This window comes from Ostrinia furnacalis, unplaced genomic scaffold (genome assembly GCF_004193835.3).
Source record: "Ostrinia furnacalis isolate ACB-3 unplaced genomic scaffold, ASM419383v2 OfSCF5112, whole genome shotgun sequence".
Taxonomy (NCBI): domain Eukaryota; kingdom Metazoa; phylum Arthropoda; class Insecta; order Lepidoptera; family Crambidae; genus Ostrinia; species Ostrinia furnacalis.
Genome location: NW_021135351.1, coordinates 4,209 through 31,089, shown reverse-complemented (window position 1 = coordinate 31,089; position 26,881 = coordinate 4,209). Strand labels below are relative to the sequence as shown.

The window sequence follows — 26,881 nt, the reverse complement described above, 5'->3', positions numbered from 1 at the left end:
AGGTTTAAAATCAAGTTAAAATTTAGTTACGTATTTAACACTAATACGTGTAAATCAGCCTTTACATCGTGTGTCCCAAAACTGCACACTATGCAAAACGCGTCAACTTAGAGCCACTACAAAATATTAATAGTTTCAGTAATTTGCAGCAAAAATTTACTACAACATAAATTACATTGGCAAACTTGTTCCAACATAATTCTTTCAGTATCTCCGCCACCGTTCCAGGCTTTTAGATTATTTAGGGCACTTCATCAATATGATAAACGCGCAATGAAGTAATTACGTATTCCCCCGGATTGTTTGGCTTAACTTCGCATAAAATTAAGGAGAACGAAATCTCCAGCGGAAAGTTAAGGACACACTGGGTGAAGTGCGTCAAAATAATTATTAATTGCTTTAAAATTAAGTGGATTTAAAGCTATAATACGCTCACTCTGCAAATCTTACTACAAAAAAAACTTATTTGCACATTGAACACCTTATTTGCATATTGAACCGGTTCCAAACGAGAACGTTGTGTCAAGAAAAAATACATTATTGTCTTAGTACCTAAGTCCATTTAGTAGGTAAGAAGCTAAGATGATCCTTACTAGTTAAGTTATTTATTTGTAAGACATGTACCGGTATCTCGCAATAAGCGCAAATCAGTTAGATTTGACACGCCCCAGTGTATAATTTAACTGCTTTAACTCTACTGTTGCTTTGGAATAGTAAGTGCTGAGAAAATGCAGCATGAGAGAATTGAATTTTCCTTAAAATACGTTTACTCCATTGTCGATTTCTCTAAGCGAATTAGGACCTCATTAGGAAGGTTTGATGCATTAAATGTGAATACGATAAAGTTATCGATCGATTGCTGCTCATACATTGCGTGTTAAACAAGATTAATTACATTTATGAAAACTTTGCACTCACTGTGAAACCAGCCCAACAGAATCAGATACCAAAAAGTAAGTTCTTTGTTTGGAATACTAAGTGGACTGCTCTATTATCTCTGATTTCGTTTGTAGGTGCATAAATATTAATAACAACAGACAACGGCCTCGGAGAGTACCGTTGGTTTTTGTGTGGTTGGATATCAAGTTTGGTATAAAAATTGGAGTGTCTGTTTGTAACTTAAAAAAAATACAGTTTTATGCTAAATCCTTCGTCATCATCATCGTCAGGTCATTTAGTCTCCACTGCAAGAGCGTTCTCTCCAATGAGGGCTATCGTTTTTATACTTAACAGTTGGCACCCCTGGCGATTGACAGGACCTTACTCTACAGTGGCGCCATCTTGATGAGTGCAAATGCGATAGTCCTCCTACCACTTTAGCACTCATCAGATGGTGCCACTGTCTTCGCTACTAGCAAGTGACAGGACCTTACTCTACAGTGGCGCAAACTAGTGAGCGTTAAAACGATAGCCCTCATTTGCCTGAGACAAATTGAGGATTTAGTTTACACTCATATTATATGCTAGTAAGGTCGGGGAGATCCAGACTTAATCCTTACGAAAGTATTAAATATAAAGTAATTAATTATAATAAAACATTATGTTTTGAAATTTTGTCTGTAGTTTTAATGGAAGATAATAAATTCTCTCCAACCCGATTGACCTGGGTGGGGGTTGTAGGTCAAATAATCCGAATGAGGTAGTTATAAAGGTAAATCAGCTCTAGATAGAGTTAGGCTGCGCTTACATCTACCATATCTATACGCTTAAATAAAGATGCATAAACGTGTGGGAAACACTCAGTTTATAAAATCCACGCTGTTCCATTCACATTTGAATCGGAACAAAACAGAGAAAATAAACAAAACAACAGACTTTTATCTTGCATTTCCATCCTTAATCCGTAAATTACTTAAGCTTGATTATGTTTTTGTCTTCTTAATTAACAAATTAGGCATGTTAACACTCGAAACGATTGCGATGACGTAGGCGCGGCTTTTGTTGACGTAAGTGTGTATTGTTTCGGTGAAATTGTGACACTCGGGACGGTAAGGAGCTGTCATGTTCGGTGGATCAAGACGTTGTTGTTGGATTATACAAGTTTGTATACCTATGTTTAAGGTAATCTACGCAAATTTTAAGATTTAGATATTATTATGTAGATTAAATAATAGTCTGTGTTACCAGTGATGACATACGGCTCCGAAACGGACGTGGCCTCTCACNCTAATAGGCCTCTTATAGAAGCTCAATATTGCACAGCGTACTTATTGAAAGTTCTCGGTGTTTCTTTAAGGGATCGAATCAGAAATGAGGAGATCCGTAAACGAACTAAAGTCGCTGACATAACCCGACGGATTCGCAAGCTGAAGTAGCATTAGGAAGGGCACTTTAATACGCAGAACTGACGGCTGATGGGACAGCAAGGCTCTGAAGTGGAGGCCACCTTACAGAAAAACGGAGCGTGGAACGTCCACCCTCAAGGTTGACAGATGACCTGATAGCAGGAAGGCACTGGATGCAGGCCGCTACCAACCGTACGATGTGGAAGTCATTGGGGGAGGCCTGTGTTCAGCAGTGGACGTACTGATGATGATGATGATGATAAATTAAACAATATTGTCCTATTTAATTTAAGGAGCCAAAAGTTTTGAAAGTAACGCACAATTTTTGAATGTAAAATGAAATGCAGATAGAGACTGGTGTATGCAAAATGTTCTTGTTAATATTGTGGAACATAGAACTTTAGAAACACTTTCTTTTTTTTAAGTCGGTTAAAAGTAATGTGAGATTTTCACGAGTTATAAACAACTCAAATTCTCACTCAATCCATCTATGTATTAGGTATTATACTCGTAATTTGTAATCGTAATGGCAGTAGGTTAACCCAAATAATTCCAGGACTCGGAGGCGAACTGTAAGGAAAACAGCGGCGATCACAATAGATCGATAACGGTCGCAGTGATACTAGGACTTTATTGAACTAGAATAGCCGCTCAACACAAATAAAAAAAAAAAAAAACCCAAATAATATTCATTTCTCAAAAATACTATGGGAACAAAAATACAACTAGGAAAATCACTAATCTCGATTAAAATTCCGTCAATATTTAGGCACCCCTTCAATATTTGTACACAAACTCCAATTTAATTAACATCAATCGATACAAATATATTGTCAGATGTAATAGATGTCAGAGTTAAGATTCTAATCGAATATCCATCAGAAACTCATAACGTACTAATTTGGTTCAATGCTTTTCGGAATATTGTGAAAGTTTGTCATAAACAGACTTTTAATTTGTTGCCTTTGTGCTTTCGTGTTTTGTTTTAAGAAAAAATGAGGCAATGGGTTACGAGACTATTCTCACCTCTCGTTTCCACCGCTGCAACTAGACTAGACTGCATCTCACTTCACACCAGGTGCGATTGCGGTCAAATACCTGGCTTGTAAAGTTGTAATGCTTAAAAAAAACCTGTGTAGCCAGGATCTCAGTTTGACCGCCAATAAAACTCAACCTGTGAGGCCAGACAGTTTTGACCGTTCCAACTCCTTGTCAGAAAAGTATTTTCGGGTAGCTGCTAAAGCTACGATAACCTAAAGTAAATGACGGTCTACGTTCTTACTAATGTTGGGAGCATGCGCTGACAACTTTCGGCTTTTATAAAATATCGAAAGTCTGGGGTTTATGGGCTCTTAGTCCATGGATTGAGTATTAGAAGTCCGATCCGAAGCACACGGTATAACTGGTTCAGTGTAAGTGCCTGAATTAATTACGTAAGATAACTCATAATAGTCATCTGATAACACGATATTGTAATTGAGTGCGACCCCTCTGTGTATGGTTTGTGCCGATGTTTAACAAAAAACGCGTATTTAAAATCTCGGAAACAATCTATGCTTGTTTGATGTAAGTGCCTGAATTAATTACGCAAGATAACCATCAGGATAGTGAGCTGATAACACGATATTTCAACTGAGTGCAACCCCTCTTTGTACTATTTTTGTCGATGTTTAACAAAAAAAACTCGTAGTTAAAGTATCGGAAGTCCGATCCAAAACACACCATTTAACTCCATGCTTGTTTGATGTAAGTGCCTGAATTAATTACGAAAGATAACCATCAGTATAGAGATCTGATAGTGATAACACGATATTGTAATTACAGTGCGGCGCGACGTCGCATAACGCCTGTGACTGAATCCTCCCGTAATTGGTGCGGTCTAACAGATTATTAGTTGTGTTGACTATTCGATATTAATAGGCATGTTTAAACCACCAATCAAAAATGCACACCCTTTAGATAGGTACTTTTAAAATTTAAATTGTCTAGACTCTAGAGAATAGTATAAGGAATGTCTTAATTGTGTAGTATCAATAATGTGGTAGTTTTTTACTTAATACATAGCCAACGTATGTTAAAGCCACGATAGCCGAACGGTGAAAGGGTCGGACTGGCCGACTCGAGATCCGAGGAACGCGGGTTCGAATCCCACCGCCGCTCGACTATTGTGGTGAGCCCACTTGTAACACAAGCTTATTTAGCTTAGCATGAGGGGCTAATGGGACTATTAGTAATATGGACAATACAAATTGCTAAAAAAAAATTTCTTATCTTAATGCAAGAGTGAATAGGCACTTACAGTGCAGGTGTGTACTATCCTTGCATCTCACTTAATATCAGGTGCGTTTGCGGTCAAATACCTGCCTTGTTCTGCATAAAAAGTATGTTGGTATTTTTTTCTTAGTCGGGCACTCTTGTCAGAGTGGTCGTGGTTTCGCTGACGAGGTAGGTACATGGTGGGGTGATGTCATCTCCGAGGGTAGCTCTCCTGGCGATATGCTTTCATTTCTGGCGGTTAAAGGCGTTGCGAGTTACACTGGACCATGGTGGACTCAGTGGCCTTTGTGATGGTGTCTATCCAGCGGGTTGGCGATCGACCGCGTGTGCTCTCTTGCCTTCCACCTGGCCCTGAACTACCAGTCTCTCCATCGAGTTCTCATTTCTAGAGACGTGACCAAAGAACTTCAGTATTCGTAATGTTGGTAATATTGTAAAACAGAGAGGCTGAAAAAAGCACTGACCTTTTTGTCCTGAAATGGTAGAATTGAAGTTTTATTAGAACGTGTTAAATTGTTATTTAAAAACTTAATTGGAAAATGAAAGACTGAATACTCACATTAGCATGTAAACACTTTAATTTCAATGTAATAGTCCAAATTACTTTAAAGACTTGGACTAGTTAGACTGCTGCACCCCGCTACCGAACGCAGCTGCCCAATGATTACGGACACCAACGAAGCTTCTAAACAATCTAACAGATTCCCCGTAATTACATCATCTAAACCGATGGTGCCATAGCTAAGATAGAACGGCTTACAGTCTTGAAAATGTCTTTATCATCAGGTCGTTTACACCCTATTCACAAACGATGCTTGCTTAAGTTAAGCAGCAAATCGAACGAACAGCGTTGAATAGAGCTCTGTGATTGGTTCGTGTGTGATTCTGTGCGTCGTCCACGTGTATTATGAGACCTCATAGTAATGTTTGTGAATACGGACGTTAGTCTCTACTGCAGGAGTATGACTCTTCTAATAGTCACTGTAAATTCCTACAATGAAAGATAGTTTTCTCCTATTTAGCAAACAATACTGCTCCAATATCACTTTTAATTAATTCTTTTGATTGAATCGAAAACAACGAAACATCGTTAAAATGTATTAAATTGCAATCCTACCTTTGTGTACTGATTTGATCAATGACAGGCGCAAGTGAAATAGCTAATGCTATTACACAAAACGAAAATTTGCATCACCTGGAAACCCACACCCGCTGAAATTCAGTGCCAGGACACGCGTGTCTCGATTTCTACTGAGCGGGCGCTTTTAAAAATCTTTTTCCTTTCTTTGCTCGTTTTGCGTAAAGATGTTATTTCTTTGATTGTCTGATGCCCGTTTTCACCATCAATCCCTAATTTTTAAGTGACCCCATGAAAGCAAAATTCCTGTTATGTGTTACTATAGGGGTCACTTAAACATTAGGGATTGATGGTGAAAACGGGCATTATTCTCATACCGTTGTCGTTGAGCTACGCACTCTCAACCGCCGCATTGTCGCTAGAAATTCGCAATTTTGCCGAATTTCACGTGGACATTCGCATTCGACGAAACATTTTCCGAATAACGAAGCTCTAATCGTTGCCGACGCGTCGTTGTGTCGTTGACACTTGGATTTTGTCAATGGCACGGTTTGCCCTCATTTTCGGTTCCAGGCGGTAGTTGATTGTCCGGTTTGGAAAGGTAAAGATTTTGATGTCTATTCCAATAGCAACATAACTGCCCCATTGTAGATCAGATTTTTAATGAGATGCTAAATTGACCACATACGAAGAAAGTCTATATTAAGGGGACTAACTTGAACTTTACTGGTTGGGTTTTTATTTGTGGTCAAGCTGTAGATGGCATGCTCGCTACAGGGAGTTGCAGCGGTGGGATCGAATGGTGAGAATAGTCCTGTATATTTAGGTTAGGTTTTCTACTTAAAGGTATTTGTGACAGACTCAATTTCACAACTGAGAATATTACCTATCTTCATCACAAATCGTCTTAATACTTTTTAACAGACTTTAAAAAAATAGTATTTGTAAGATTAATCATTGCATCCTCAAATCTAAATACAATCCTATTACCCACCAATCATTCATGCCACATCAGAAATTCGGTCATAATTTGCCACTAAAATTGCACTCAGAGCCCAAAACACTGAATGCGGTTTAACAACGTCCCGGGTCATGTAAAATGCATTCCCAGCCTACGTGATTAGATATGCATTATGCATTTAAGCCCGCCACTGTACATTAACCAAAAGTGCTCGGAATTGCGACAATTGGGCTAGTTATGCTTCGTAATGGTCGACACTATTCACGAGTACTTCCATAAACTGACTCATAAAAACGTAAAATAAAAGGTGACGACAACATTTGACTTGAAGGACAGGTCATTGTGGAAATACTTGAGGTGGTCTTTGTCCAGCAGTGTACGGTACAGTAGTTTGGCTGAAACGAACGAACGAATCTTTTGAGTTATGTTTGATACAGAATTTACAACTACACTAATTATTTCATTTTGATAGATATTAAACAGTATCTCCATTGACCGGAGGTCTTTGATCCCCTTTATTTTACAAAACAAGGTTTCTAAGGACTGAGTAAAATCTTGAGGAGCATCAAGGGTAAAGTATTCGAGAGAACTGTGTTACGCATGACTGAATTAACAATCGCCAAGGCGCAAAACAAAAGTATTTTACTCACTTAACATTTTAATAACATTAAAAAGTTTCTTCCAAATCTGCCCAGTACTTAGAATGAAAAAAAATCCACAATCACATACATCCATTCTCACAAACTTTGCCCTAAGAGAGTCTCAATATTTAAGTGATGACCAGAAAAATACATTCAACTTCATTCATTATTTACCCACACAAATAAAGCTGGCAAACAATAATTAATTTAACGGAACGAAAGCTTCCATTAAGTAAATAACTTTGTTTAATCACTTTCACTATTTTCCAATAAATGTCCTACATCAAAACAAAATTTTAGTTGCTCTCAATTTTACTGGTTTAAAACTTTTATGCTATTTAAAATTATGCAAGCGATACGTAATTTGTGGTCGATGGCGTTTATAGACGTGGTTTACACGGTTTGGTGTGTAACGCGTTTGATTGGAGCTTTGTTAAAGCTTTCAGAGCTTTGTATTACATTACTGTAAATATTTTTGAATCATCTATCGTCTAATACTAAAGAACACAAAAGGAACGAGTGGATCAGAGAAAAAACGGGGGTCAGCGACGTGGTGGAAGAGATTGAGAGCCGTAAATGGAGATGGGCAGGGCACATTGCACGGATGAACCAGGATCGCTGGGCCAGAAAGACCCCGGAGTGGAGACCCCGCAACAACACCCGCGGCAGGGGAAGACTGCGTAAACGGTGGACAGGTGACATGCGGCAGCAGGCTGGAGTGAACTCGATTCGTGTGGCCAGGGACAGAAGTCGGTGGAGGGTAGATAGATAGGTAGATAGATAGATAGATAGATAGATAGATAGATAGATAGATAGATAGATAAAAGTTCTCGAGTGGCGACCACGGGCTGGAAGACGTAGCGTGGGCAGGCCTCCTACTAGGTGGACCGACGATCTGGTAAAGGTCGCGGGAAGAGCCTGGATGCGGGCAGCGCAGGACCGTGCATTGTGGAAAGCCTTGGAGGAGGCCTTTGTCCAGCAGTGGACGTCATTTGGCTGAAACGAACGATTGTAAAACAGAGAGGCTGAAAAAAGCACTGACCTTTTTGTCTTGAAATGGTAGAGTTAAAGTTTTATTAGAACGTGTTAAATTGTTATTTAAATAAATGCGAAAGTTTGTATGGATGTCTGGATGTTTGTTACTCTTTCACACAAAAACTACTGAACGGATTTTGTTGAAACTTTACAGTATTATTTTTTGTAACCCAGAATATCATAATTATAGGTTACTAGCTTTCCGCCCGCGGCTTCGCCCGCGTGGAATTTTGTCTGTCACAGAAAAACTTTATCGCGCGCGTCCCTGTTTCAAAAACCGGGATAAAAACTATCCTATGTTCTTTCCCGGGACTCAAACTACCTCTATGCCAAATTTCATCAAAATCGGTTGCGAGGTTTAAGCGGGAAAGCGTAACAGACAGACAGACAGACAGACAGAGTTACTTTCGCATTTATAATATTAGTTGGGATTATTTATGACGATCTGTGACAAACTAAATTTCACGCGGGTGAAGTCGAGGGCAATAGCTAGTTTGAAAATAAAATACTGAAGACACATTAGCATGTAAACACTTTAATTTCAATCTAAATGTCCAAATTACTTCAAAGTCTTTGACTAATTAGACTTAGACTTAGGTGCCGAATGTAGCTGCCCAATGATTATGGACACCAACGGAGCTTCTAAACAATCTAACAGATTCCCCGTAATTACACCACCTAAACCGATGGTGCCATAACCAAGGTAGAACGGCTTACAGTCCTGAAATTTCTTCATCATCAGGTCATTTAGTCTTCATTGCAAGAGCATGATTTACAGAGGTTATTATGCCGAGACTGGAAACGAAAAATTGCATAATTCTTTGGTGGTAGTGCTTGCTTTAGAGACCTGACTTGCTGACCATCATACCACCATAGTCTGTAGCCTGTGTTTCGGCAGTTACTTGGAGGCAAAATCGCTAGTTCCTCTGTACTTAGCGGAAGTTAGCTTCCTTCTTTGATCTGATCATCACTTTCATCAGCCAAAAATTTTCCGATATGTGGTTAAAAACCCTTTCTTAGGTAAACTTGTCGTGTCCTAATATCACTTTGTTTGATTCATAATACAGTTTTCGTTGAGCTACGCACTCTCAACCGCCGCATTGTCGCTAGAAATTCGCAATTTTGCCGAATTTCACGTGGACATTCGCATTCGACGAAACGTTTTCCGAATAACGAAGCTCTAATCGTTGCCGACGCGTCGTTGTGTCGTTGACACTTGGATTTTGTCAATGGAACTGTTTGCCCTCATTTTCGGTTCCAGACGGTAGTTGATTGTCCGATTTGGAAAGGTAGAGATTTTGATGTCTTTTCCAATAGCAATGAAACTGCCCCATTGTAGATCAGGTTTTTAATAAGATGCTAAATAAATTGACCACATACGAAGAAATTTGTCTATATTAAGGGGGGAAATTTGAACTTTACTGGTTGGGTTTTTATTGGCGGTTAAGCTGTAGTTCCTCGATACAGGGAGTTGCAGCGGTGGGGACGAGAGGTGAGAATAGTCCCGTATATTTAGGTTAGGTTTTCTACATAAATACGTATTTGTGACAGACTCAATTTCACAACTGAGAATATTACCTATCTTCATCACAAATCGTCTTAATACTTTTTAACAGACTTTAAAAAAATAGTATTTGTAAGATTAATCATTGCATCCTCAAATCTAAATATAATCCTATAAACCGACCAATCATTCATGCCACATCAGAAATTCGGCCATAATTTGCCACTAAAATTGCACTCAGTGCCCAAAACACTGAATGCGGTTTAACAACGTCCCGGGTCATGTAAAATGCATCCCCGGCCTACGTGATTAGATATGCATTATGCATTTAAGCCCGCCACTGTACATTAACCAAAAGTGTTCGGAATTGCGACAATTGAGCTAGTTATGCTTTGTAATGGTCGACACTATTCACGAGTACTTCCATAATCTGACTCATGAAAACGTAAAATATAGATGACAACAACATTTGACTTGAAGGACCGGTCATTGTGGAAATACTTGAGGTGGTCTTTGAACAGCAGTGTACGGTACAACCTAGTAGTTTGGCTGAATGAAACGAACGAACGAATCTTTAGTTAAGTTTGATTTCTAATCTCCATCATTTATTTTGAAATACAGAACTTACAAGTTCACTAATTATACCATTTTGATAGATCTCAAAAAGTATCTCAATTGACCGGAGGTGTTTTATCCCCTTTATTTTACAAAACAAGGCTTCTAAGGCGTTTAGTACACTTAGTAACTGAGTAAAATCTTGGAGAGCATCAAGGATAATGTATTCGAGAGAACTGTGTTACTCATGACTGAATTAACAAGCGCCAAACAAAAGTAATTTACTCACTTAATATTTTAATAACATAAAAAAGTTTCTTCCAAATCCACCCAGTAGCATGAGAAAGAATCCACAATCACATACATCCATTCTCACAAACTTTGGTATAGTCAAATGTTGACCAGAAAAATACATTCAACCATATTCATTATTTACCCACACAAATAAAGCTGGCAAACAATAATTAATTTAACGGAACGAAAGCTTCCATTAAGTAAATAACTTTGTTTAATCACTTTCACTATTTTCCAATAAATGTCCTACATCAAAACAAAATTTTAGTTGCTCTCAATTTTACTGGTTTAAAACATTTATGCTATTTAAAATTATGCAAGCGATACGTAATTTGTGGTCGATGGCGTTTATAGACGTGGTTTACACGGTTTGGTGTGTAACGCGTTTGATTGGAGCTTTGTTAAAGCTTTCAGAGCTTTGCAATACATAACTGTAAATATTTTTGAATAATCTACTTTGAAATAACTGTTATATTTTTCTTAAGTGCTCTACATGACGCTGTCTAGGTAACTTAATATCAAAAGCCACGATAGCCGAACGGTAAAGGGGTCGAAGTAACCGACTCCGAGGAACGCGGGTTCGAATCCCACCGCCGCTCGACTATTGTGGTGAGCCCACTCGTAACACAAGCTTATTTAGCTTAACACGAGGGGCTAATGGGACTATTAAAAATTTGGGCAAAACAAATTGCTAATAATATTTGAAAAAAAAAACGCGTCAGACATGTTTAAAATCGACACTGAGTTTCTTCGTCTTCTTCTTCTTATTCATTTTACTCTTGGCAGAGCGGTCGTTGTCACGTTGAGGCGTTCAAGTCAGGTCAAGGTGGATACAGTTCTCCGCACGATCTCTCGCCATCTCTCTCTGTGGGCCGAGTTTCTTCGTAGCCAAAGAGTAATTAGATATTATATTTTTTGATAAATAACTGACGATTGTGGACACATAGTACATATTATCTCTTGTATAAACAACAACAATTGGGCGGGCTCATTTGATAATATTTATGTATTGCTAAATGAGGGTGTATGACCGCTGCGAAAACACAACGAGCAAAAAACAATCACGAAATAACATGCAGTAGGGTTGCCAGTTGCTATACGCACCAAATGAAGTGATAGTTTGTGAAATGGATGGATATTTGTATGTTACCCAAAAACTATTAAACGGATTCTGATTAAATTTGACACAGAGAGATGTAGTTTAAGACCTGGGAATAAACATAAGATAGTAGACCGCAAGAAATAAGTTACTTTCATGAAGGACTCGATGTTGAAACCGATCGATGCGGAGTCAAAAAAGTCAATCGACTCTTGAATTTGCTTAACGATAGTGCACTGTCGATATATTTTATTAATGTTTTTACTATCTTTAGCCTATCGATAGTATCGCCATGTGCAATAGTATCGATAATATTGATAGGGCATTTTAAGCAATACTACTGATAACGGCAATACTATACGGGTATACTATAGAAGTATAGAACTATCGATAGTTCGTTTCAGCCAAATGACGTCCACTGCTGGACAAAGGCTTCCCCCAAGGTTTTCCACAATGAACGGTCCTGCGCTGCCCGCATCCAGGCTCTTCCCGCGACCTTTATCAGATCGTCGGTCCACCTAGTAGGAGGCCTGCCCACGCTACGTCTTCCAGCCCGTGGTCGCCACTCGAGAACTTTCCCNTAGATAGAGACCGTCTAATAAGGGTGATATTTTTCTTATAAGTGCTCTACATGACGTTTTCTAGGTAATTTGGTGTCAAAATTTAGAAGCCGCGTCAGACATGCTTAAAATCGTCACTGAGTTTCTTCGTCTTCTCCTTCTTATTAATTTTGCTCTTGGCAGAGCGGTCGTGGTCACGTTGAGGCGCTCAAGTCAGGTCAAGGTGGATACAGTTCTCCGCACTATCTCCCGCCATCTCTCTCTGTTGACCGAGTTTCTTCGTAGCTAAAGAGTAATTAGATTATTATATTTTTTGATAAATAACTGACGATTGTGGACAAATAGTACATATTATCTCATAAATAAACAACAACAACAGAGCGGGCTCATTTGATAATATTTATGTATTGCTAAATGAGGGTGTATGACCGCTGCGAAAACACAACGAGCAAAAAACAATCACGAAATAACATGCAGTAGGGTTGCTAGTTGTTATAGACACCAAATGAAGTGATAATTTGTGAAAATGGATGGATATTTGTATGTCACCCAAAAACTGTTAAAAGGATTTTGATTAAATTTGACACAGAGAGATGTAGTTTAAGACCCGGGAATAAACATAAGATAGTAGACCGAAATTCATGTGGGCAAAGCCATAAGGTATAAACCAAATCAATTTCCCTACGAGAAATATTAACGTTCATGAAGGTCTCGATGTTGAAACCGCTCGATGCGAAATCAATAAAGTCATTCTCTCTCTTCTCTTGAATTTGCTTATCGATAGTCTACTACGAATATTTAGTACTATGTTTAATCTATCGATAGTATCACCATTTGCAATATAGTAGTATCTATAATATTGATAGGGCATTTTGAGCAATACTACTGATAACGGCAATACTATACGGGTATACTACAGAACTATCGATGGTTCCGCAACACTAATCCAAAGTGTTGGCAGCCCTAACCCCTCGATCCAACATGGCGGGCGCATGTTAATTCTTCCACGCAGTTTGCACCGGCGTAATGGCGCGGAGTGTTGCGAGCGATTCCAGGGTTAACAAATGACTTATTGCTTTATTTTTTTGGTCTGGTCTGTGGGTTAGGATAACTAGTTTCGTTCGTACGTTCGTTCGTTTCAGCCAAATGACGTCCACTGCTGGACAAAGGCCTTCCCCAAGGTTTTCCACAATGAACTGCCCGCATCCAGGTTCTTCCCGCGACTTTTATCAGATCGTCGACCAGGAGAACTAGTTTATTCTTATTTTTTTGGTGAAGAGACCTACCGAGTTAGATAGAGATCTTTACCTAAGATAGAGAGACCCTAAGTTTTGGTCGCCTTTCGCGTCTCACACTGTTTCACTGAGTTTCTTCTGTCACTTCTTCTCAATACCAGCCGACAACAACTATCAACCGATATGTTGTTCTAGTGGTGGTAGGTTTTAGCTGTGTGTATGATTTTCTATGAAAAATACATAGTTTATTCAAATTCAAATTTCTTTATTCCTAACGTTTTTTTATTCATAAAGTTTCTACAGGGTGGAAACGATAAGTGATCTCACTCGATTATTTCTAAACTATGCAAGATATCGCAAAACTGGTTACTGATCCTGAAAGTGCTTCACGAGCTCTATCCAACGGTACCAATAATAGGTTACAAAATAAACTGGATCTATCCGAAAATTCGATGTTTCCAGCTTTCATACATTTAGTAAAACCACTTTATATTAAAAACTATACTAGCTATCCAAAAACTGGTTACTGATCTTGAAAGTGCTTCACGAGCTCTATCCAACGGTAGCAAAAATTAATTACAAAATAAACTGGATCCATTCAAAAATTCAATGTTTCCAACTTCCATACATTTAGTACTGTCACAGTCATGGCACTCATGTCTTGACAATATTATAGCAAGTAAAGCCCAGAACCAATGTTTTCCATGAATAATTTGAAATAAGAATGCAATTTACGAGTTCATTTTAAGTGTTTATTATTTAATAAAAAAAAATACAATTTTCATATTGTGCGGCTGGCATACATTTAGTATGGAGGCTGAAAACATTGAATTTTCGGATAAATCCAATTTATTCTGTAATCTATTACTGATACCGTTAGAAAGAGCTCGTGAAGCTCTTTCAGGATTAGTAACCAGTTTTTCGATAACTTATGTAGTTTAGAAATAATCGAGTGAGATCACTTATCGTTTCCACCCTGTATAGTTGCTTTATTTCTAATCTTTCAGAAAAAATCTAAAGTAGTTTACGAAACATTTAATGGAAAATTCAGCCAAATGTTACATGTCCATTCATTTATGCTTTTCTCAATATTATTATAATATAGGTATCAAATAATTTATTTTACTGGAATAAGACTATTATATTCTACATGAATTAATCTTAAAGTTTACAAAGTTTCTTTGTGTAAATGTGTTCAAAAACAACTTAAAATGCTAAGACTGAAAATATTACGAAATTTTTTCGTATCTAATTTTAGACAAAGGAATCCATCTTGGGCCGAGTTTCTTGAACTAAAGGATTTTGTCTTTACTAGGAACTAGTGTTGTTAATTTTTGTATCGATATCGTTAAACAAAGCAAAGTATCCACAAGGACGTGTGTGTTGTATTTTGTAGTTTGCTCTAACTGCAACTTAGGCAACATTTTCGTTTTAATGTGGCAATAAAACTAAACTTAAGTGAGGTCGAGGTTTGAAGTAAATCTTGCATTTCAAGTACCTAAATGTAATTGCTATAATTTATATTAGGGGAAACGTGAATCTGTCTAGTGTATAGTTCCTTTGAAAATTTAAGTGATTATTTGGAAGAGATATCGATTGATTTTGGTTTTAATTTAGATAAGGTAACTTAGGGCCGATTTTTCAATCGTCAGACAATTTTTAACTGAAGAATAAACTTGTCATTTTGACATATTTCCCATACTGAAACTGTCAATGTGCCAAACTTATTCTTTAGTTAAAAGTTATCTGACGATTGAAAAATCAGCCTTACTCCTATAGGTGAATAAGCATATTACATACAACACATAAAGCATAATAATGCTTGCTTTCATTTTTCATTTGCAGACATTAATCTTTATGCTTTTTCTGCCAAACCTACTGTTATTTCATCCAAATCATCGATACCGAAATATCGACATATCCACAGCACTACCCACATTTATCACCATCAATTAGACTAGGTGTTTCTGGAGCAATGATTAATTCTCCTTCCAAGGGGTTGGTTGGAAGTCTAGTGCTTTTTGTCAAATTTCCTTCCCTTGAACTTCTTTGGAAATAAGTTGAGTTATTTGTTTTGGAGGTAAACGGGAGGCATTTCTCATTACAATTTGTGTAATTCAATTAGTTTTGGAATTAAGGGTTTGAAAGAGTTTTATTTATACCTGGGAGAAGAACAATCTAGGTCTATACTAAATCTAGTAACTAATATTATAAAGAGGTAAAGTTTGTGTGTTTGTATATTTGTTAAATTGTAAGGGGTAATTTCGGGATCTACTGAACCGATTTTAAAAATTCTTTCACCAATAGAAAGCCACATTATTGCTGAGTGTTATGGTATATAAAAAAACTAAACTTCCACGCGGGCGAAGCCGCGCGCGGAAAGCTGTAGTAAGTACTGGACTGATTTGAAAAATTCTTTCACCATTAGAATCTTACATTAATCCCGATGAAAATAGGCTACAGAATATGGATGGTATAGATACATTTTGTGAACTCAACGCAGGCGAAGCCGCGGGCTGCTTGGACATAAGTAGGTAAACCATATTAGTCACGATTATAAAATCCATATTTATGATCAGTAATACAGTTTTGGTAAATTAAATGTACGCTCTGAATGCTTTGCCAGGCTTTCATACATTGCTTGTGCTATGCCTGAAACTATTTGGCTACCCTCACTCAGTTTAACAATTCTGTAGGATTCCACGCTTTGGAATTACAACAAAACTGTAAACAAAGAGAAGGAATTCCCCACACAAATATACAGGATGACGTTGCAAACATTTGCCAAATCTTTAGGAGCTACTCAGAATCAGTATTTTAATCGAATTACGTAAAGAAAACTTTTTTTATATATATTTAATTATATCCACTGTGCGCGGTTTCATAATTGGCACACGTAGATTTTACTACGATCATAAAGCTTAATAGACAATAAGGTGAGCGAAAATAAGCCTTAGCCTCTAAAACTTACCCGCGGATTATATTTTCGTAAGCTTTGTATTGTTGGATCTCTCCCATTTCACGTTCGGTAGCAGACTGTATCCATTAGCAAACTGCTTTCAACGCTATTTAAGCTCAGAACTTCCTCCACCTAAGTTCAATAAAATGCGATTACATTATTAAATACTTTAACCAAAACCAAAAGGTAAACAATTTTTTTTTTCAAACAATACCACAAATAATTACGATAAAGTAATATTGTTTTATAGAGCTTATAAAAAAATTGCAACTGTTTGCAAAGTCACCCTGTATTTCGAGTCCACTAGAGCATTTTGCCCTATTTTCCTCCCTACGAATAAACTTCAGTTCTCCAATAAAGATTCAGATAATAAATGTTGCCCTCAGGTTAGTGCTGTGAGAGGCACTCGACGCGAGTGAGGTCTCAGGATCCGTTCCTTGAAGAGACAGTTGTGCTAAATAACCCGGAATGAAGGAGGCTTATAAAATACAAGCGGTTTTTTTTGCCTCTGGGAGAAATTACTATAGGATAGGTTTTAGAAAGTGACTATTTTTTGGGTTCAGTAGCTTGTGTTCTTAGGGATAAAGTAGCTTTTTAGTTTTGAATGGTCTTGTTTTGTAGTTATGATAAACTTAATGATTTTAAATTACATGTCCTTTCTTAGCCGTGAAATTAGTAAGTGCTTCTATGTAAAAGCTAGTTATTATTATGCATATTTATTACTGGGTAATTTTGTTATCAGTATCCAATTTTTTTAATAAGATCTATAGAACAATGTAACAATACAACTTTATCTTAATTTTGCTACTGATTGCAAAGTCACCCTATATAACCTACATAATGTATCAACATGCTATATCAATGTAACCGTATAGACAATAGGTAATTAAAATGCGCATCGTTAATTTGTTTTCAATCGCAAACTCCACATGCTAAATTGCATTCCGTTTACGTTTCGTCTCATTCCAAGTAAGCTCCAGTACAGTGAAACGGAACTTGGCCCACAGCACTGTATAATAATAGAGAAGATGCCGTCTTTGGTTGATAGAGAATTCCCCTTAGCCAAATACGTGGCCGCTTCCATTCGAAAACCTTTATGCGATGGGCCAAGCCACGAGATATGCTTGTTGCGGTTACAAAAACTGAGACTGACTGTTCTTGATAATATTTTTGAAATCTGAGAAACGTATGAAGGGTGTTTTGCGTTTCATAATACCATGTAGTCTAAGACTGAGTTGCATTAGGTACCTAACGTTGACCGTAACTTTGACGATAACTGATGTTTTTTGTATGGAGTTTGACAGATTTTTGACGTTTGTGAAAGTTAAAGTAAGATGGTGCAGCCCAGCCTTGAAGTACTAGTTGTAGTAGGATACGTAAAAACAGCAAAATAATAATTAGTTTATACAAACTGGTGCTAAGGTAAACTAAAGAACTACCTGTGTAAACAAGTTTGTGAGAATGTAAAGGGCAGCTGCTCGACAGATTTTGATGAAATTACACAATGGTAAAATGGTGTAAAGGCAAAAACTACTCATAGTATTTTATAAATCTAATTGTGGACTTTTTTCTGAGGTAACATGTAAGTAGTCGCTTGCACTTTTCAATTCAAACATTTCTATCGGCTCCCAATCATCTCTATTTCGTCCAGCTTACGATAGACGACAACCGCTATCTCTCATGTCTTGTCCCTAACCACATTTGGCTTAAATTCAGCTCTAATTAAAGTGTTGAGAAAATGTGGTTAATGCATACCCTTGCATATGCACCGGGGAACACGGGCGAACCCGCACGCCTCCACTAGTGTTTGAATAAGATAAAGTAATTGAAAGGGGACTTTTGCCCTTAATGGTTAGTCTTCTTCTTATTATTTGTTTCACTCTTGGCAGAGCGGTCGTGGTCACGTTGAGGCGTTGTTCACATCGGTTGTAGAGGCGAATACAACTCTCCATACAAGCTCCCTCCAGCTCTCTCTGTTGGTTGGTAATGGTTGAAAGCAGTTGAGAATATTCCGTGGCGAAACGGCCACGTCCGTAGCATATTTTGACTATAAGTTTAAAGTTTGTGAAGTTAGGGCTTGTAGAAAGGGTGTGTAAAGCTAGAAGCTTGACTCTACATGATCTGATAACCTTTTGATAGTTTGAGCCATAGTCTCGTCTTGGCAACATTTTTCATGTTTTTTTTTCGGTTGGATCACTTATATTACAATGAAATAAAATCCCACATTGTAGTCTCAATCGCCTTAAGAAAAATGTATAACACATATGACTAAACTCTAGTGTATAATAAACTCTAGTTTATTTTATTGGCATTTTACAGTTTTTAAAATTATAAGCTGACGGAATTCACAATACGGTACAGATATACACCGAATCACTGTCACGCTTAGCAACTATACACCACTCCCTCAGATCTACAAAGTTAAGGACATAATGAATTCTTCCAACTACCGATTTCTCGGCAGGCCAGACCGCAGGCTAGATTTAACCACAGCATTCCTAATCAATCGTGACCATACAAATGGCTGTGTATGAGGCCGGAGTGAAAGGACGCAATCGTCTGGAAGGGCCTCCCTCTGACCCTCCAATATACGAGGCGGGAGTAACAAAGATAGATATGCATAAACAATTAGAAGTGGGTATACACTTATAATTAGGATTTGGCATAAATACCTGTAAATATAATCTTAAACAACTTCTTATCTTATCATAGACTTCTTTTTCTCTCTCTGTGCTGTGTTAAAGATATTGATTCTTAAAGGAAAGACCTCTTGAAGTTGTGTCATCATCATCATCATCTCAGCCATAGGNGCCATAAGACGTCCACTGCTGAACATAGGCCTCCCCCAATGCTTTCCATGTTACCCGGTTGGAAGTTTTGTGTGGTGTTCAATAAATACATACTTACCTATCTATAATTATGTAATCTACTATGTTATCTATGTAGTAAGTAATGTAAACCAAACTATCAGCCATAAAAAAGTTTGTAGTCTGAGGGGACTCCTATAGGAACTTTTAATACTTATTTTGATTTAGGACAATATTATTGTATTGATGGAACAGGATACTTTCATGAATACAAGGTAATAATATTGCTGTAAAATATACTATTGCAAAACGATTCAAAATATTAAATTGTATGTAGTGATGAAACTATGACTTACTTGACTTATGGTCCTATGTCCCCTAGATGGGGCAGAGGGCGTCCACAACAGTCCTCCATCGCGTTCGGTCTTGAGTTTCGCGTTTGATCTCGCTCCAAGTCTTGCCGATCTTCTTCGTCTCGTCTGCCACAGAACGCCGCCAAGTTTGCTTGGGGCGACCACGTGTTGAAACTATCCTAGCTGTAAAAGTAGTTAATTGCACAGTTTTCAATGCACTCTACATTACATTAAATGCATGCACAGTCGCGGGCAAATCCCAGACTCCCCACAAAGCCGTCCGGAACGGAACCCTGTAAGTTAGTCCAAGCTATCAGCCGGCTGATTCAGGATGAATTTAATAGGTTAGGCACAAAGGCTTAGCCGCAGACCTAGGCAAAGATTACGTCTGCATGCATGCATTATGTATCGCACTGGTCTTGGTTGGACACACGGGCATTGCGGATGGCCAGCGGTTTTCACTTCACAGTTTTTAACTTCGAATACCTTTTTTTTCCACTAATGAAATATTTCAAGTGATGTGCTGTTGGCAGAATCTGAAGAATATGAAAAATATTTATAATGATGATTATCGACATCTACCTACAACTTTGAGTCAAAACGTTTTTTTTAACAACTTCTGTAACCTTTTTTATTTTGTTTCAGGTACGCATCACTGAAATCCAACTAACCTTATTTATGAATAAGTAAGTGTTTTAGAAAATACGGTTTAATTAATAAACAATTAAGGGCAATTTAAGTCATGTACAAGAAATCAAACCTTTACTATTTTTTAAACTCTACATTGGAACAATTCATTATTTAAAAGAATATTGCTGGTTTTTGCTGTCCGTGTGTCAAGTTCACGTATTACATCGACATATCGTTCTTTTGACGTTTAATATTAATCACCTGCCGTTTACATGACGATGTAAACATTTAACATGCCGGTAATGACTACAACCTGTCAGCACCTGTTTTTTAGCAAAACATAATATAAGATAGGTATGTTAGAAACCCAGTATCAAACGGCTATGTAATTAGTAAGATATAAGTACGAGTACATTTTGGTAGATATAATTATGAAGGGTAACTTCTAAGACTAAAAAAATCTGAAGTTAATAAGTTTTGATTCCGATTCGGATTCAATGTTTTGATTTCATAAGTTTAGAATAAGTAGCTTTTTCTACTTTGCTCAATAGCCTATAAGGCCGTGTGTTCCCATCAGTTGGCCGCGTTACTTCAACGAGTTATTATTATGTTCCGTTTACATTCAGCGACTTCTTCATATTATTATTTTTTATAATCTTTCAAAGCATTTAAGCAACAGAACATGCTAAAGAGACTGAAAGTTAAAAAGACAAAATTAATCTCCTACTAAAAATCGACAATGCTTGACAGTCTAGCCACCCGTGTGTCCCGCCAGTTGGCCGTGTCACGTCACCCAACTTATTGCGGGGCGTGTGCACTGTGCATCCAGCAATGCTGCGAACTGTCGTGACTTCAGTTATGGCGTTCCGATGTCGGTGTTCAGAGTTTGTCTTGACATGTTTGCTAGGCTAATATACATAGCTTGGTGGTTTATTGTTAACGGATGCGGATTCGAGGTACGATGAGGGTAGATTTTTGTTTATTACATATATTTAACCATTGATTAAATAGTGTCTTATATCCTCTTGAGGTGTGTTCAGATACTGTTGTTTTCTATACAAATAAAATAAACGTTTGAGTATAAGCATCCACAACTTAATCTAAACCATGCACAATAAGAAATATACGTGATACGTAATTACGTGATGGTGTGATGAGTTCAAGCACTACAAAGAATCTTGGATTTTTTTGTTTGTATCATTCATTATTTCAATATTAACTTTCATGATAATTAATAAACCTTAGTACCCCAATTTTTGTCTTAGAGCTTTGTAGTCAATCAGCAAGGATAAAATTATACTAGGATGAGTTGATAAAGGATAGACCATATTATGAGAAGGATTATCGACACGCCTACCTACAATGCGTTACTCACTAAGAAATGATTTATACGAGTATTATGCAGCTTTATAATGCATGTGAGAATCAAAGTCATTCTGTTCACCAAATAAATCATTGATCTCCTAAACAATAATTCCATCTCAAAGCAGAATCCAGCCTCGCCATTACTCACCATCCCCTTTGTCTGTGTGTCACGTGCCGTTAACGCGGCCATAGTTTTGCACATCTGACTTATTACGCACCATGCAAACGCATATTCGACTTTAGTACTTCATTATTTAGGTTTAAAGTTCAACGCCTCCATTTGCGGCCCACTAAATGCACTGACATATTGAACTGAATTTGGTGTTGCTGGCTGTTTGTCTAACACTATGAGGAATGGCGCTAAAAGCTTCAGATGAATCTGGTATTCGGGCTTATTAAGTATTCATAAGGGAAAGTGAAACTTACAGTTTGCGAGTTTATTTATTTATCTCTGAAACTGCATTATTTTAGACCTTCACCAGATCGTCGGTCCACTAAATGGGGGCCTGCCCACACTACGTCTTTCGGCTCGTCCACTCGAGAACTTTTCTGCCCCAGCGGCCATCAGCTCTGCGAGCTATGTGCCCCGCCCACTGCCACTTTAGTTCTCCTGCGGATCTCCTCATTTTTGATTCAATCACGCAGGGAAACTCCGAGCATACGAGTAGCACACAATAAATAATAAATTAATGTCTGTTATTCTGTATGTACCTTTTCATGATTGAATCACTTAATCGATTCGGATGAAATTTACTTTATGTTTTAAACATAGGATCGTTTATAATCTGGTGCTTATAAAAGGGATATCGGAAGGGATTCTGTGATAGATTAAAATTAGCTTGGACGAAGCCATGGCAAAAACATATATTTGCCCACCTATTTGCTCTCAATTCTCGTCGCCCGTGTGTCACTTCTGTCGGCGCGTCGAGCCACACACCTGACTTATTGCCAATGTACACTCAGCAACAATAACGTGTGTACACCTGTTAGAACACAACTGTGTATCAAACGGATGGTATAGTCATACATGAAGGGACCTGCATAGCTTATTCTGGGTACTGAACACGAGTTTAGTGATGCATGATTTACCGGTTATCTATGTTCAGTCAATTGTTAACTGTTATGTTCTTAATCTTGTAATGTACAGTGTTTTATATAGGTTCGTTAGAAATTTTGAAACTTAATCAAAATTACTTATAATTCAAATACAACTTTTCAAAATATGTTTTGAATAACGGTTTTTGTAACGAAAAGTTATGTTTACAAATTCCTTCAATCAATGTCCAGTTTAACATAACTTTGTAGTCTACTGAAAATTGCAACTTTTATTCGAAACTATACAGATAAAAAGTTAATCTACCTACATAAAAATATTTATCACCAACAAAACAAAACCAACAAAAACATCTGAAATAATCTACAAAAACTATTATCTTATAACGCTAGCCTATACGCCTGAAACATGTCATGACCAGAAGAATAAAAATAGTCTTCAGTTAGTACATTCGAGAAAATCGCTCGTGTTAGAAAATGGATTATTTTATTCCATTGAACTGTATACTGCGGAAGGCAGTTGACATATTGAATTCAACGGAACATATTATCGCGTTCCCTCGTCACAATGGAACATAATTTTCTTTAAAATCAGCATGAACTATAATGGATTTTCTAGCGTGTACAGGTTTTAGCTCGCGCTGATAGAATTTTGTACATACGGTTTGATAAAAATGTACTGCAATAGTCACAGTGGATTCAATTATTATATTTTGAAGTCGTACTCAAAATAATAGAGCTATTCATAGTTCTGTGTCAGAGTAAGTCGGTCTTATGGTATAGATTAGTAAGTTAATATAAGTAGGTGCTAATTTTACAATCGCGAAACTGTGTAAAGATGTGTGTCACAACGATACGCTACGAGGATAGCGCAGAAACTACATGTACCAGTGTAGCGTTGCAATTTNCCCAGACTTCCCACAAAGCCGTCCGGGACGGGACCCCGTAAGTTGGTCCAAGCTATCAGCCGGCTGATTCAGGATGAATTTAATATACATAGGTTAGGCACAAAGGCTTAGCCGCAGAGCTAGGCAAAGATTACGTCTGCATGCATGCATTATGTATCGCACTGGTCTTGGTTGGACACACGGGCATTGCGGATGGCCAGCGGTTTTCACTTCATTAACTACGAATACCTTTATTTAATCCTACTAATGAAATATTTCAAGTGATGTGCTGTTGGCAGAATCTGAAGAACCTGAAAAAGATTTATAATGATGATTATTGACATCTACGTCGAGTCAAAACGTTTTTTGAACAACTTCTGTAACCTTTTTTATTTTGTTTCAGGTATGCAACACTGAAATCCTACTAACCTCATATATTATGAGTAAGTACGTGCTTTAGAAATTACGGTTTAATTAATAGGCAATTAAGGGCAATTTAAGTCATATACCATAAATCAAACCTCCACTATTTTCTAAACTCTCCGCATTTGAGCAGTCTTTTGTTTGGAAAAATATTGCTGGTTTGTGCTGTCTGTGTGTCAAATCCACGTATTACATCGATTTATCATTCTTTTGACGTTTAATATTAATCACCTGCCGTTTACATGACGATGTAAACATTTAACATGCCGATATGGACTACAGCATGACGTCAGCACCTGTTTTTTGTCAAAACATGATATTTAAGATAATTATGTATGTTAGAAACTCAGTATCAAACGGCTATGTAATTATTGAGATATGATGCTCATACACTTGGTTGCTATACCATTCTATTCATCAATTTTATTGTAAGTTAAAATACTTTGACCAAATGAAACGCTGAACTGAAAGGTAACTAATACGATTTTTTTTTCAAAGAAATGGGTTTAAAACCAATGTTTTGAATAAGATAACAATAAGTCTCTTTTTCTAATTTTGCTCGATAGCCTACAAGGCCGTGTGTCCCGCCAGTTGGCCGTGTCACGTCACCCAACTTATTGTGTGCATCCAGCAGCAATAGTTGGCGACTGTCGTGAGTGTAAGCTATATTGGCGCATTCTGATGTCTGTCTTGAAACGTTTGTTAGGCATAGCTCACTATAAGTTGCTGGTTCTAATTCCGGTGGGCGTATTATTTTTTTTAAGGATGTTGCATTAAATATTGTTATTTCTTACTATTTATAAAAGAATTTAAGCAACAAAACATGTCACGAAATTAAAAACACTAAAAATTAAATATCTCCTACGTAGTGGGATAGTCTAGCCAACCGTGTGTCCCGCCAGTTGGCCGTGTCACGTCACCCAACTTATTGCGGGGCGTGTGCATCCAGCAGCAATGCAGCGAACTGTCGTGACTTCAGTTATGGCGTTCCGATGTCGGTGTTCAGAGTTTGTCTTGACATGTTTGCTAGGCTAATATACATAGCTTGGTGGTTTATTGTTAACGGATGCGGATTCGAGGTCCGATGAGGGTAGATTTTTATTTATTACATATATTTAACCATTGATTAAATAGTGTCTTATATCCTCTTGAGGTGTGTTCAGACACTGTTGTTTTCTATACAAATAAAATAAACGTTTGAGTAGAAGCATCCACAACTTAATATAAACCATGCACAATAAGAAATATACGTGATACGTAAGATACGTGATGGTGTGATGAGTTCAAGCACTACAAGGAATCTTGGATTTTTTTGTTTGTATCATTCATTCATTATTTCAATATTAACTTTCATGATAATTAATAAACCTTAGTACCCCAATTTTTGTCTTAGAGCTTTGTAGTCAATCAGCAAGGATAAAATTATACTAGGATGAGTTGATAAAGGATATGAGAAGGATTATCGACACGCCTACCTACAATGCGTTACTCACTAAGAAATGATTTATACGAGTATTATGCAGCTTTATAATGCATGTGAGAATCAAAGTCATTCTGTTCACCAAATAAATCATTGATCTCCTAAATAATAATTCCATCTCAAAGCAGAATCCAGCCTCGCCATTACTCACCATCCCCTTTGTCTGTGTGTCACGTGCTGTTAACGCGTCCATAGTTCTGCACAACTGTCTTATTACTACGCACCATGCAAACACATATTCGACTTTAGTACTTCATTATTTAGGTTTAAAGTTCAACGCCTCTATTTGTGACCCACTAAATGCACTGACATATTGAACTGAATTTGGTGTTGCTGGCTGTTTGTCTAACACTATGAGGAATGGCGCTAAAAGCTTCAGAGGAATCTAATATTTCTGGCCTACTAAGTATTCATAAGGGAAAGTCAAACTTACAGTTTGCGAGTTTATTTATTTATCTTTAAACCTACATTATTTTTATAGATTTCCCGGATTTTAAACACAACTAGAGTGAAAGTTTAGTAGCTGGCTTGGGTTAGTTGATAGTTCTACCTACTGTCTTGGAATCCGTAACGAATAGATATATTTAGAAGATAAGGAATAGTTCCAACTATGTCTAATACTTGTGTTAGTAATAAGGTCCATCTATTATTAATGTTATAAATAATCGTTCGTTAGTTTCAAGGATTTCTACAAAGACCGGTCCTGCGCCGCCCGCATCCAGGTATCATCTCCCGCGACCTTCACCAGATCGTCGGTCCACTAAATGGGGGCCTGCCCACACTACGTCTTTCGGCTCGTCCACTCGAGAACTTTTCTGCCCCAGCAGCCATCAGCTCTGCGAGCTATGTGCCCCGCCCACTGCCACTTTAGTTCTCCTGCGGATCTCCGCATTTCTGATTCGATCACGCAGGAAAACTCCGAGCATTGCACGCAATAATAATAAATTAATGTCTTTTATTCTGTATGTACCTTTTCATGATTGAAGCACTTAAATTCGTAAGAAATCTTCAATTCGACCAAAAAAGTCGAAGCCCACCAAGTCGAGCAAAAAAGCGGCACGGCCGTACCATCCTTTTCTCGAAGCAATTCAGGCCATTTTCGACTGCCTGTAACTTCGTTGTGGATAAAACTAGAAGGCTGAATTTTCATTAGCTATGCAGGCATTGTAAAGACACATCAATTTGAACCAGTAGTTTAGGAATTATAACGGGTCAAAGTTACTTAATTTTGTCACTCACTGACTCACTGACTCACTGACTCACCGATCATCAAAATTCTAAGGCACTTCTAGCAGACCTAGAAGCTTCAAATTTGGAATATAAGTAGTGTTTGGTGTATGAAAGATTTCCTGGCCTGGACTTGGTATTACATGGATCTCACAACTTTTTACCGTAGAACA

The 26,881-nt window shown here is 37.6% G+C and overlaps 1 protein-coding gene across 1 annotated transcript in view; it reads left to right on the top strand.

Moving 5' to 3' along the window:
- LOC114360652 (alpha-2C adrenergic receptor-like) overlaps window positions 1–20,383 on the top strand; it is a 65,623-nt gene extending 45,240 nt beyond the window's left edge. Inside the window, exon 2 of the mRNA XM_028315406.1 lies at window positions 20,289–20,383. Coding sequence (XP_028171207.1) covers window positions 20,289–20,333 — 45 coding nt within the window. The 3' untranslated portion in view covers window positions 20,334–20,383. The remainder of the gene's footprint in view (window positions 1–20,288) is intronic.
- Window positions 20,384–26,881: the final 6,498 nt, after the last annotated feature.